The 12,885-nt window shown below is 48.4% G+C and overlaps 1 protein-coding gene across 1 annotated transcript in view; it reads right to left on the reverse strand.

Annotated features, from left to right (window-relative positions):
• The window catches only part of LOC119891528 (disabled homolog 2-interacting protein-like), a 44,091-nt gene extending 31,650 nt beyond the window's left edge, over positions 1-12,441 (reverse strand). Inside the window, exons 1-3 of the mRNA XM_038703243.1 lie at positions 12,312-12,441; positions 7,770-7,872; positions 181-257 (exon numbers count right to left, since the gene is read on the reverse strand). Of these exons, the coding sequence (XP_038559171.1) occupies positions 181-257; positions 7,770-7,872; positions 12,312-12,362 (231 nt within the window). The 5' untranslated portion in view covers positions 12,363-12,441. The remainder of the gene's footprint in view (positions 1-180; positions 258-7,769; positions 7,873-12,311) is intronic.
• Positions 12,442-12,885: the final 444 nt, after the last annotated feature.

Raw genomic sequence — 12,885 nt, forward strand, 5'->3', positions numbered from 1 at the left:
CTCTCTCCACCTCCCCTCTCTCTCCCCCTCCCCCTCCTGTACTCTCTGTGTCTCCTGCAGGTGGAGTCAGTCAGCTGATCTCCAGCTGACAGCAGCCTTGTTACCATGGAAACAGCAGACTAATCCCAGCTGGGTGCGTGTGTGTGTGCGTGTGTGTGCGTGTGTGTGCGTGCGTGTCACCGTCACTCTGGCGGTGGGCGAGTCCACGGCGGAGCTACTGGGCATGCTCTGTCGGCGAACCCCTCTCTCTGGAACATCTGGAACAGACAGAGAGCATCATGGGAAGGTTTAGTAGGTTTTTCTTTTAAAGCAGCAGTCGGCCATGTTGGCTCCACAGCTGTTGCCATGGTAACTGGTGGGGTCAGCGTTGCCACGGGGACCAGCAACAGTTGAAACGTGTGAACACACTCAGACGGTGAAAGTTGATGTTCTGAGATTAGAGATTTTCTCCCTCTGTAAAAACTTCTGCAGACATTCACACCACGATGCTCCAGGAGGACATTATAACAACTGGTCTAAAGGGGCGGAGCCTAAGCTTTACTCGTTACTGGTTACTAGTTGCTCCGTGTATCATCAGACACGGACGTTTCTGAATCGATTAACTGATGTCAAACATCCGATATATAAATGTTCATTTATAACGTAATGTTCACGGAACGCAGACAACAGAGACCGGTGATCTGTTACTGGTCTCAGACCAGCGTTCCCAGTACTCGACGCTCATTAGCTGCGTGTCATTACTACCTTGTTGTCCGGGGCCGTTAACGTCAGGTCCAGGCTACACTGGTGTCCCGGACATCCTGAGAGCTAAAGTATATTTCAGTCTGACACCTGGCTGGTGAAGGAAGGAGGCTGGTGAGCAGGAGCAGCTGAGGCTGCTAAAGGAAGTTAGGGATGTCAAATTGAAAGAAAACTGAGAAACAAGAAATTAAACTGAACTGATCTGCAGTCAGTTACTACACAACATGCTGTGTGTTAGTGTGTGTGTTAGTGTTAGTGTATGTGTTAGTGTGTGTGTTAGTGTGTGTGTGTTAGTGTTAGTGTGTGTGTATTAGTGTTAGTGTGTGTGTATTAGTGTTAGTGTGTGTGTATTAGTGTTAGTGTGTGTATTAGTGTTAGTGTGTGTTAGTGTTAGTGTATGTGTTAGTGTGTGTGTGTTAGTGTTAGTGTGTGTGTATTAGTGTTAGTGTGTGTGTATTAGTGTTAGTGTATGTGTTAGTGTGTGTGTATTAGTGTTAGTGTATGTTTAGTGTGTGTGTATTAGTGTTAGTGTATGTGTTAGTGTGTGTATTAGTGTTAGTGTGTGTGTATTAGTGTTAGTGTGTGTGTTAGTGTGTGTGTATTAGTGTTAGTGTGTGTGTATTAGTGTTAGTGTGTGTGTATTAGTGTTAGTGTGTGTATTAGTGTTAGTGTGTGTGTTAGTGTTAGTGTATGTGTTAGTGTGTGTGTGTTAGTGTTAGTGTGTGTATTAGTGTTAGTGTGTATTGGTGTGTGTGTTAGTGTTAGTGTGTGTGTATTAGTGTTAGTGTGTGTATTAGTGTTAGTGTGTATTGGTGTGTGTGTTAGTGTTAGTGTGTGTGTATTAGTGTTAGTGTGTGTGTGTTAGTGTTAGTGTGTGTGTATTAGTGTTAGTGTGTGTGTATTAGTGTTAGTGTGTGTGTTAGTGTTAGTGTGTATTGGTGTGTGTGTTAGTGTAAGTGTGTATTGGTGTGTGTGTGTTAGTGTTAGTGTGTGTGTTAGTGTGTATTTGTGTGTGTGTTAGTGTTAGTGTGTGTATTAGTGTTAGTGTGTGTGTGTTAGTGTTAGTGTGTGTGTGTTAGTGTTAGTGTGTGTGTAGTAGTGTTAGTGTGTGTGTTAGTGTTAGTGTGTATTGGTGTGTGTGTGTTAGTGTTAGTGTGTATTGGTGTGTGTGTTAGTGTTAGTGTGTGTGTGTAGTGTTAGTGTGTGTGTTAGTGTTAGTGTGTGTGTGTTAGTGTTAGTGTGTGTGTGTTAGTGTTAGTGTGTGTGTGTTAGTGTTAGTGTGTGTGTATTAGTGTTAGTGTGTGTGTATTAGTGTTAGTGTGTGTGTGTTAGTGTTAGTGTGTGTGTGTTAGTGTTAGTGTGTGTGTGTTAGTGTTAGTGTGTATTGGTGTGTGTGTGCTGCATGTTGAGTCTGCTCACACTAACACAGTTTCTAAGCTGTAAACATGCCTCCTGATTGGACGTCTGAAGCGTCTCTCTGATGTCTGCAGGGTTTCTTTTCATATTCTACATATGAGTTGTTGTTATGACAGCTGTGTGTCGATTCAGCAGCCTTGTAATAAAGCGGAGAGACGACTGGAAGGTTTGGACAAAAAACAATAAACTTCAAACTGAAATAATTCATAACTCATTATTACTGAATTTAATGACTGTGACCGAGTTTACTTTGAGCTTATATATGATCTGAAATACAGCTCGTAGTTAAATAGCAAATGAAAATGCCTTTAGAACGGTTTGTACATTAAGAAAACATGCAATACAATTAAAATATAGAAGAAACAAAGGTGCATTGTCCAAAAAAAGGAACTTAAGTACAAAAAAAACAATCTACTGATTATGAAATGACCCCAAAACGTGCAGCACCAATCAGTAACTTTAACAACTTCTGGACGCAGTTTTCAGTTCTCTCTCTTTGAACATGACAAACAGGAGGGAAGACTAAATAATTTTATTCATTTCATTTATTTATTCATTTAGCTGACACTTTTATCCAAAGCGACTTACAATTGCTATACATGTCAGAGGTCGCACGCCTCTGGAGCAACGAGGGGTTAAGTGTCTTGCTCAGGGAGGATATTTTTAAAACACTGTTGAAGGATCTTTCGTCTCGTTCTTGTGAACCTAATATCGCATTTCTTGTGAGCTAAGTGTCAAATCTGAGCTCTTATTGTGACGGGTTAGGCTGAGTGAAGACTGAGGTGTGGACCCAAATGCAGACCAAAAGGCCAGGAGGATGCAGTTCAGAAAATATTTATTAACACAAGAACTTAACTGAAACAGGTTTCCACGGGAGCTCAATGCTAGAGTCCAAACAAAGGTAACTCCACAGAAACACAATCAAAGGAAAGGAAATCCAAAAAGCAAGGAACAAAGTACTTTCCATAGGTAAGATCCAAAAACAGAGCACAGGAGAACACTTGACACAAGGACATGACAAAGACTGAAGACACAAGCAGGCATATATATACACAGGGACTAACGAGCGGGGCGGGAGCAACACAGGTGAGGGGGATCAGGACTAATGAGACACAGGCAGAGAGAGAGACAGCAGGGGAAACAGACAGTCACCAATAAAGCCATAGGGAAACTAATAACCAGGAAGAAACAGAATATAAATAACTGAACCAGAACATAAGCAGACAGATCACTAATATACCAAAAAACTAAGAGGGAAAACAGACTAAACTAAACAGAACACAGAGCAAACATGGACAAAATAATACAGAAGTACACAGACCAGGAGTAGACACTAAGGCACGAATAAAATGAATAATAATAAAAATGCTGGACATAACTAGAATACGAGACAAGACAGATGCTAAGAAAACTTAAACATGCGAATGAACAAAGGACTAAATCAAATAAAGCAATAGAAAGACAGAATCCAAAACCAAACCCATGAAAACAGATACCAAGTAAACTAGGACATGTGAAAGAATAAACTTAACAGAGAAACACAACCAAAAACAGACTAAAACAGGAAAGACATGAACACAAAACCACACTCCTAACACTTGTCCCCACCTCTTTTCAACACAAAGTGACGCTCTTGGTTAAAATAGAATATTATTTGGACCTGATGTTTCAAATCACTTTAAGGTGTATTTTATATGCTGTGTTTAATTCAAATTCAAAAGTCTTTATTGTCTGTCACATAATGATAGAAACTTGTTACAATCACGACGGCGGCTAACCATCGTGATGTCACCCACCAGCGACCCAACCCTAGTCAGTTTGTCCTAAAGGTCCTGGTTTGTTCTGGTTTAATGCGTGGTGACCAGAGGAGCTCCGAGTGATGAACGAGTCTGCCTTTCTGGTCTGAGACTTGGATCTGAGTTCTGCCGGGTCTGGTTTGATGGTTCCTGCTTTTCTCTGTGAGGACGTTGAACCAGGATGCAGCGTAAAGGGTCGGACAGCCTCTCAGGAGGAACAGGAGCTGCTGGCCTTTGGTAGACCTCATGTTGGGTGGCGGAAAGCTGGTGGTCGAACTCAGCGCCCAGGTATTTAAAGCTCTCCACCTGCTCCACCACACCAGCATGAAGGCTCAGAGAGAGGGCGGGGGGATCTGGGGCCCCACAGCTCTTTTGTCTTACTGATGTTCAGTTGCAGGGAGCGCTCCTGGAACCAGACGACCATGAGGTCCACAGACCGCTTCCATGTGGCGAGGGAGCACTCGTCTGTCGAAAGGGACACCAGGGCAATGTCATCAGCATATTTAAGGAGTGTGTTGCTGTTGCAGGTGATGCTGTTGGTGTCCATGGAGAGGAGGACGGTGATGTCATTGTTGCTGGCTTTAGGACCCTCTGACCCCTTTGAGGTCTCAAATCCATAGGACCAGCGCTGTGTTGGAGGCGGTGCAGACGTGTGTTACAGAAGAAAAGTCAATGAATAAAATTCTGACATACGTGTGGTGGCGTCTACCATTTGTATTCTGATAAACAGTGAAGCCAGTACCTCCAGCCACATCGCTGTTTCCAAGATGAGTTTAAGCTTTGTGTGCCGTGGAGACCAGCGGCAGGAGGACGAGGAAGATCGCTGGTGTTCAACGAGAACTGGTGACTCAGTCGCCCCTCTGCTAGGGGACTACTATTTATATAGTCTTTATTCAAGAGCGTAGTCTTTCCACCTGCAAGCGTGACTGTTACATGTTTAGATACGTCCTGTTGCTGCCTCCAGCTTCAGCCCTTCTCCTGGCGCTCAGCATCGGGAAGGAGGACATTACCCGGCCGCCAGAAGCCCAGACAACAACCCTTCACCATGGCGTTTCCAACAAGTACACGTGCTAACGTTAGCCAGCACTGCGCAGACCTGTGGGAACCCCGCTGCCTGTTCTGCTGACCGTCTTGTATCCAGCACTGTGGGTTTTTGGCAGGAAGTCGTCAGTTGCAGTAAAACAACCCAATACGTTGTGAAGTTTGAGTGTATCCCAACAGGAAGGACAGCAGCTCAAACACGCTGCGCGACGTCCACACCTTGTTCCTAACTGTGGCATAATGAGCAGGGCTCAAGAGTGCGACCAACACATGGCGAGTGAGACTATGTTTTCTTCGTCTCCTGCAGAACATTTCACAGGACAGTTTTCTGTCAGCAGCATCTCTATCTGTGTGTTTTCCCCAAAACTCACTGGAGGAAGAAGGTGAGAGCCAATCAGAGGTAGAGAAGGGGCCCTGGATTTATATGGATAGACTAGAGCACCAGTTCTGAAGGAATGACTCTGCTTCTGTCTGGAGAGCCTTCAGACAGATCACCAGCTACAAACCTGCAACTCATGCCTTGCCAACGAGTTGAACCAGTTTTACTGTCGCTTTGAAAGACAATGGGACAGACCTGACACCATCCCCCGTCACACCACTGATTGGCCACAGTCCACCATCTTACCCCCCCCCTCTTACCATCCTGGACAGACTGTTCAGGAGGCAGAAACCTCGCAAAGCAGCTGGGCCGGACTCTATCTCTCCATCCACCCTGAAGCACTGTGCTGATCAGCTGTCTCTGGTGTGTCATGTCATGTGCCAGCCTGCTTCAAAGCCTCCACCTTCATCCCTGTCCCCAAGAAACCAAGGACCACAGGACTAAACGACTTCAGAACCGTCGCCCTGACCTCTGTGGTTATGAAGTCCTTTGAACGCCTTGTGTTGTCCCACCTAAACCCACAGACCCACTCCTGGACCCCCTGCAGTTCGCCTACAAAACCAACGGACGATGCAGTTAACATGGCCCTTCACTACATCCTCCAGCACCTGGACTCCCCAGGAACCTACACCAGGATCCTGTTTGTGGATTTCAGCTCTGCTTTTAACACAAGCTCTCCCAGCTGAGCGTGCCTGACTCCACCCACAGGTGGATCACAGACTTCCTGACGAACAGGAAGAAGCATGTTAAGCTGGGACACCATGTCTCTGCCTCCAGGACCATCAGCACCGGATCCCCTCAAGGCTGCGTTCTCTCCCCCCTTCTCTTCTCCCTGTACACCAACAGCTGCACCTCCAGTCACCAGTCTGTCAAGCTCCTGAAGTTTGCGGATGACACCACCCTCATTGGGCTCATCTCTGGTGGGGATGAGTCCGCCTACAGGTGGGAGATCGACCATCTGGTGACCTGGTGCAGCTAGAACAGTCTGGAAAGATTGCAGCTGAGCCTCCCACCCCGGACACAAACTGCTTCAGACTCTCCCCTCTGGCAGGAGGCTGCAGTCCATCAGGACCAAAACCTCTCGCCACAACAGTTTCTTTCTGATGGCAGTGGGCTTCCTCATCAAGACCCGGGTCCCCACTGTCAATGACTGTCACGCCCCCCTCTCCAAACACACACACACTCCCGACCCCACACTTTACAACAACGCTCAACTGTGCTTTATGCTTTTCCATTTCTGTAGTTTTACACTGAGCGACCTCAGATATCAGATTATCAGATTATTATTGAGACATGGAGATTAGGCAGAGCAGCTGATCCTGCTGCACTCAGTGCACACACACACTAACACACACAAACACACACACACACTAACACACACACACACACACACACACACACACACACACACACACTAACACACACACACACACACACACCACACACACACACACACACACACTAACACACACACACTAACACACACACACACTAACACACACACACACACACACACTAACACTCTAACACACACACACACACTAACACACAGACACACACACTAACACTCTAACACACACACACTAACACACACACACACACACACACACACTAACACTCTAACACACACACACTAACACACACACACACACACACACACACACACACACACACACACTAACACTCTAACACACACACACACACACACACACACACACACACACTAACACACACTAACACACACACACACACACACACACACACACACACACACACACACTAACACACACACACACACTAACACTAACACTCTAACACACACACACACACACACACACACACACACACTCTAACACACACACACACACTAACACACACTAACACCCACACACACACACTCTAACACACACACACACACTAACACACACTAACACACACTAACACACACTAACACACACACACACACACTAACACACACTAACACACACACACACACACACTAACACACACCACACACACACACACACACACACTAACACACACTAACACACACTAACACACTAACACACACACACACACTAACACACACACACACACACACACACACACACACACACACACACTAACACACACACCCTTGTGAGGACCCTCCTTGACATGTGACCTAATCCTACTCTAACCTGTAAAACCAAGTCTTGGAGGACGTCCGGTCCTCACTTTGTTGGTTAAACCTGGTTCCCGTCCTCACTATGCAGGAAGTACAAACACAGAAAATATGTTTCTCTTCTTACCGTTCAGGTCTTCAAACTCAGCGTCTAACTCCATCATCTCTCTCTGTCTCTCTCTGTCTGTCTCTGTCCCTCTCATACAGCTGGTTAAACCCCGCCCCTCCTTACCTTTGTGGGCGGGACGAGGAGGTGCTGAGGTCGTGTGGAGGCTGTATCTTAGCAACCAGACAGTGCAACTCTCCGCCCTCTCGGCAAGGAGCAGAGGATGGACCTGAGGAGGAGGAGAGAGGAGGAGGAAGAGGAGGAAGAAGAGGAGGAGGATAGAGGAGGAGGAAGAAGAGGAGGAGGATAGAGGAGGAGTAGGAGAAAGGAGGAAGAAGAGGAGGAGGAGGATGGAGGAGGAGGAGGAGGATAGAAGAGGAGGAGGAAGAAGAGGAGGAGGATAGAAGAGGAGGAAGAGGAGGAGGATAGAAGAGGAGGAAGAGAGAGGAGGATAGAAGATGAGGAAGAGAGAGGAGGATAGAAGAGGAGGAGGTGGATAGAAGAGGAGGAGGAGGATAGAGGAGGAGGAAGAGAGAGGAGGATAGAGGAGGAGGAAGAGAGAGGAGGATAGAAGAGGAGGAGGAGGATAGAAGAGGAGGAAGAGAGAGGAGGATAGAGGAGGAGGAGGAGGAGGAGGATAGAAGAGGAGGAAGAGAGAGGAGGATAGAGGAGGAGGAAGAGAGAGGAGGATAGAAGAGGAGGAGGAGGATAGAAGAGGAGGAAGAGAGAGGAGGATAGAGGAGGAGGAGGAGGAGGAGGAGGATAGAAGAGGAGGAAGAGAGAGGAGGATAGAAGAGGAGGAGGTGGATAGAAGAGGAGGAGGAGGATAGAAGAGGAGGAAGAGAGAGGAGGATAGAAGATGAGGAGAGAGAGGAGGATAGAAGAGGAGGAGGTGGATAGAAGAGGAGGAGGATAGAAGAGGAGGAAGAGAGAGGAGGATAGAGGAGGAGGAAGAGAGAGGAGGATAGAAGAGGAGGAGGAGGATAGAAGAGGAGGAAGAGAGAGGAGGATAGAGGAGGAGGAGGAGGAGGAGGATAGAAGAGGAGGAAGAGAGAGGAGGATAGAGGAGGAGGAAGAGGAGGAGGATAGAGGAGGAGAAGAGAGGAGGATAGAGATAGAGAGAGGAGGAGGAGAGAGGAGGAGAGAGGAGGGATAGGGAGGAGGAGGAGGAGGAGGAGGATAGAAGAGGAGGAAGAGAGAGGAGGATAGAAGAGGAGGAGGTGGATAGAAGAGGAGGAGGAGGATAGAAGAGGAGGAAGAGAGAGGAGGATAGAGGAGGAGGAGGAGGAGGAGGATAGAAGAGGAGGAAGAGAGAGGAGGATAGAAGAGGAGGAAGAGAGAGGAGGATAGAGGAGGAGGAAGAGGAGGAGGATAGAAGATAGAAGAGGAGGAGGAGGATAGAAGAGGAGGAAGAGAGAGGAGGATAGGAGGAGGAGGAGGAGGAGGAGGAGGATAGAAGAGGAGGAGAGAGAGGAGGATAGAAGAGGAGGAGGTGGATAGAGAGGAGGAGGAGGAGAAGAGGAGGAAGAGAGAGGAGGATAGAAGAGGAGGAAGAGAGAGGAGGAAGAGAGAGGAGGATAGAAGAGGAGGAGGTGGATAGAAGAGGAGGAGGAGGATAGAAGAGGAGGAAGAGAGAGGAGGATAGAAGATGAGGAAGAGAGAGGAGGATAGAAGAGGAGGAGGTGGATAGAAGAGGAGGAGGAGGATAGAAGAGGAGGAAGAGAGAGGAGGATAGAAGATGAGGAAGAGAGAGGAGGATAGAAGATGAGGAAGAGAGAGGAGGATAGAAGAGGAGGAGGTGGATAGAAGAGGAGGAGGAGGATAGAAGAGGAGGAAGAGAGAGGAGGATAGAAGATGAGGAAGAGAGAGGAGGATAGAAGATGAGGAAGAGAGAGGAGGATAGAGAGAGGAGGAGGATAGAAGAGGAGGAAGAGAGAGGAGGATAGAAGAGGAGGAAGAGAGAGGAGGATAGAAGATGAGGAAGAGAGAGGAGGATAGAAGATGAGGAAGAGAGAGGAGGATAGAAGAGGAGGAGGTGGATAGAAGAGGAGGAGGAGGATAGAAGAGGAGGAAGAGAGAGGAGGATAGAAGATGAGGAAGAGAGAGGAGGATAGAAGAGGAGGAAGAGAGAGGAGGATAGAAGAGGAGGAGGAGGATAGAAGAGGAGGAGAGAGAGGAGGAAGAGAGAGGAGGAGGAGGATAGAAGAGGAGGAAGAGAGAGGAGGAGGAGGATAGAAGAGGAGGAGAGAGAGGATGGAGGAGGAGGAGGAGAGAGAGGAGGAAGAAGAGGAGGAGGATAGAGGAGGAGTAGTAGAAAGGAGGAAGAAGAGGAGGAGGATAGAAGAGGAGGAGGAGAGAGGAGGATAGAAGAGGAGGAGGTGGATAGAAGAGGAGGAGGAGGATAGAAGAGGAGGAAGAGAGAGGAGGATAGAAGATGAGGAAGAGAGAGGAGGATAGAAGAGGAGGAGGAGGATAGAAGAGGAGGAAGAGAGAGGAGGAAGAGAGAGGAGGAGGAGGAGGAGGAGGATAGAAGAGGAGGAAGAGAGAGGAGGATGGAGGAGGAGCAGAGAGGAGGAAGAAGAGGAGGAGGATAGAGGAGGAGTAGTAGAAAGGAGGAAGAAGAGGAGGAGGAGGAGGAAGAAGAGGAGGAGGATAGAGGAGGAGGTGGAGTAGAGAGGAGGAAGAAAAGGAGGAGGAGGAAGAAGAGGAGGAGGATAGAGGAGGAGGAGGATGGAGGAGGAGGAGTAGAGAGGAGGAAGAAGAGGAGGAGGATAGAGGAGGAGGAGGAAGAGGAAGAGGAGGAGGATAGAAGAGGAGGAGGAGGAGGAGGAGGAAGAAGAGGAGGAGGATAGAAGAGGAGGAGGATAGAGGAGGAGGAGGATGGAGGAGGAAGAAGATAGAAGAGGAGGAGGAGTAGGATAGAAGAGGAGGAGGAAGAAGAGGAGGAGGATAGAAGAGGAGGGGAGTAGAGAGGAGGAAGAAGAGGAGGAGGATAGAGGAGGAGGAGGATAGAGGAGGAGGTGGAGTAGAGAGGAGGAAGAAGAGGAGGAGGATAGAGGAGGATGGAGGAGGAGTAGAGAGGAGGAAGAAGAGGAGGAGGAGGGGAAGAAGAGGAGGAGGATAGAGGAGGATGGAGGAGGAGTAGAGAGGAGGAAGAAGAGGAGGAGGAAGAAGAGGAGGAGGATAGAGGAGGAGGAGGATGGAGGAGGAGGAGAGAGAGAGGAGGATAGAAGATGAGGAAGAGAGAGGAGGATAGAAGAGGAGGAGGAGGATAGAAGAGGAGGAAGAGAGAGGAGGATAGAAGATGAGGAAGAGAGAGGAGGATAGAAGAGGAGGAGGAGGATAGAAGAGGAGGAAGAGAGAGGAGGAAGAGAGAGGAGGAGGAGGAGGAGGAGGATAGAAGAGGAGGAAGAGAGAGGAGGATGGAGGAGGAGCAGAGAGGAGGAAGAAGAGGAGGAGGATAGAGGAGGAGTAGTAGAAAGGAGGAAGAAGAGGAGGAGGAGGAGGAGGAAGAAGAGGAGGAGGATAGAGGAGGAGGTGGAGTAGAGAGGAGGAAGAAAAGGAGGAGGAGGAAGAAGAGGAGGAGGATAGAGGAGGAGGAGGAGGAGGGGAGGAGTAGAGAGGAGGAAGAAGAGGAGGAGGATAGAGGAGGAGGAGGATGGAGGAGGAAGAAGAGGAGGAGGATAGAAGAGGAGGAGGAGGAGGAGGAGGAAGAAGAGGAGGAGGATAGAAGAGGAGGAGGATAGAGGAGGAGGAGGATGGAGGAGGAAGAAGAGGAGGAGGATAGAAGAGGAGGAGGAGTAGGATAGAAGAGGAGGAGGAAGAAGAGGAGGAGGATAGAAGAGGAGGTGGAGTAGAGAGGAGGAAGAAGAGGAGGAGGATAGAGGAGGAGGAGGATAGAGGAGGAGGTGGAGTAGAGAGGAGGAAGAAGAGGAGGAGGATAGAGGAGGATGGAGGAGGAGTAGAGAGGAGGAAGAAGAGGAGGAGGAGGAAGAAGAGGAGGAGGATAGAGGAGGATGGAGGAGGAGTAGAGAGGAGGAAGAAGAGGAGGAGGAAGAAGAGGAGGAGGATAGAGGAGGAGGAGGATGGAGGAGGAGGAAGAGAGAGGAGGAGGAGGAGGATAGAAGAGGAGGAAGAGAGAGGAGGAGGAGGATAGAAGAGGAGGAAGAGAGAGGAGGATGGAGGAGGAAGAGGATAGTGGAGGAGGAGGAAGAAGAGGAGGAAGAGGATAGTGGAGGAGGTGGAGTAGAGAGGAGGAAGAAGAGGAGGAGGACAGTGGAGGAGGTGGAGTAGAGAGGAGGAAGAAGAGGAGGAGGAGGAGGAGGAGGAGAATAGAGGAGGAGTAGGAGAAAGGAGGAAGAAGAGGAGGAGGAGGAGAAAGGAGGAAGAAGAGGAGAAAGGAGGAAGAAGAGGAGGAGGAGGAGAAAGGAGGAAGAAGAGGAGGAGGAGGAGGATGGAGGAGGAGGAGCAGTAGAGAGGAGAGAGGAGGAGGAGGAGGAGGAAGAAGAGGAGGAGGAGGATGGAGGAGGAGGAGCAGTAGAGAGGAGAGAGGAGGAGGAGGATAGAGGAGGAGGAGGAGAATAGAAGAGGAGAATAGAAGAGGAGGAGGAGGCGGTGACTCAGGTGTCTGCAGTCTCCGACACCGTTTCTATACGTTGATGTTTTTACCTCCAGGTTGTTGAGCATCACCAGCTGAGACTCTGACAGGATGCAGAACATCTTACTCCAGACGTCAGGCTCCGCCTTCTGACCACACGACAGCCAATGGATGGAGGCGCTCTTCAACTCTGTGACATCATCACAACATCATTATTGCCCACTTTTCATCAATGAAATGGAGGACACGCCTCCTCCCCAAGCAGCACCATGTTAGCAGGTATCATCAGTAACCAGAGCCGCTCAGCTGTCAGGACGCTCTGCGCTCCACAGGACAACAAGCCGGGTCCGGTTCACCTGTTTGCTCTCAGGTGGGAGTGGGCGGGGTTCAGACACAATGGTGGTTAAGACCAGGTGTGCACCAATCAGGATTCAGCAGCATGTGAATCACAATCTTTCAACTCAAATCTCAAAGACCCCAAACATACTAATCTAGCATTTTACTAATATAACCAAAAACTATAAAAATCTTTCTCTTTAAACAAACTTATCTTCAGGCTCCCCTGAGTGTAAATATACATATATTTATAAATTGAACACAATAAAAAAAACCCAGTAAGATCAAACAGTAAGATCAACTCAGGTC

Source organism: Micropterus salmoides, unplaced genomic scaffold (genome assembly GCF_014851395.1).
Source record: "Micropterus salmoides isolate LMB-PRFRI ecotype aquatic unplaced genomic scaffold, ASM1485139v1 Ms_hic_scaffold_7, whole genome shotgun sequence".
In the NCBI taxonomy this organism is placed as follows: domain Eukaryota; kingdom Metazoa; phylum Chordata; class Actinopteri; order Centrarchiformes; family Centrarchidae; genus Micropterus; species Micropterus salmoides.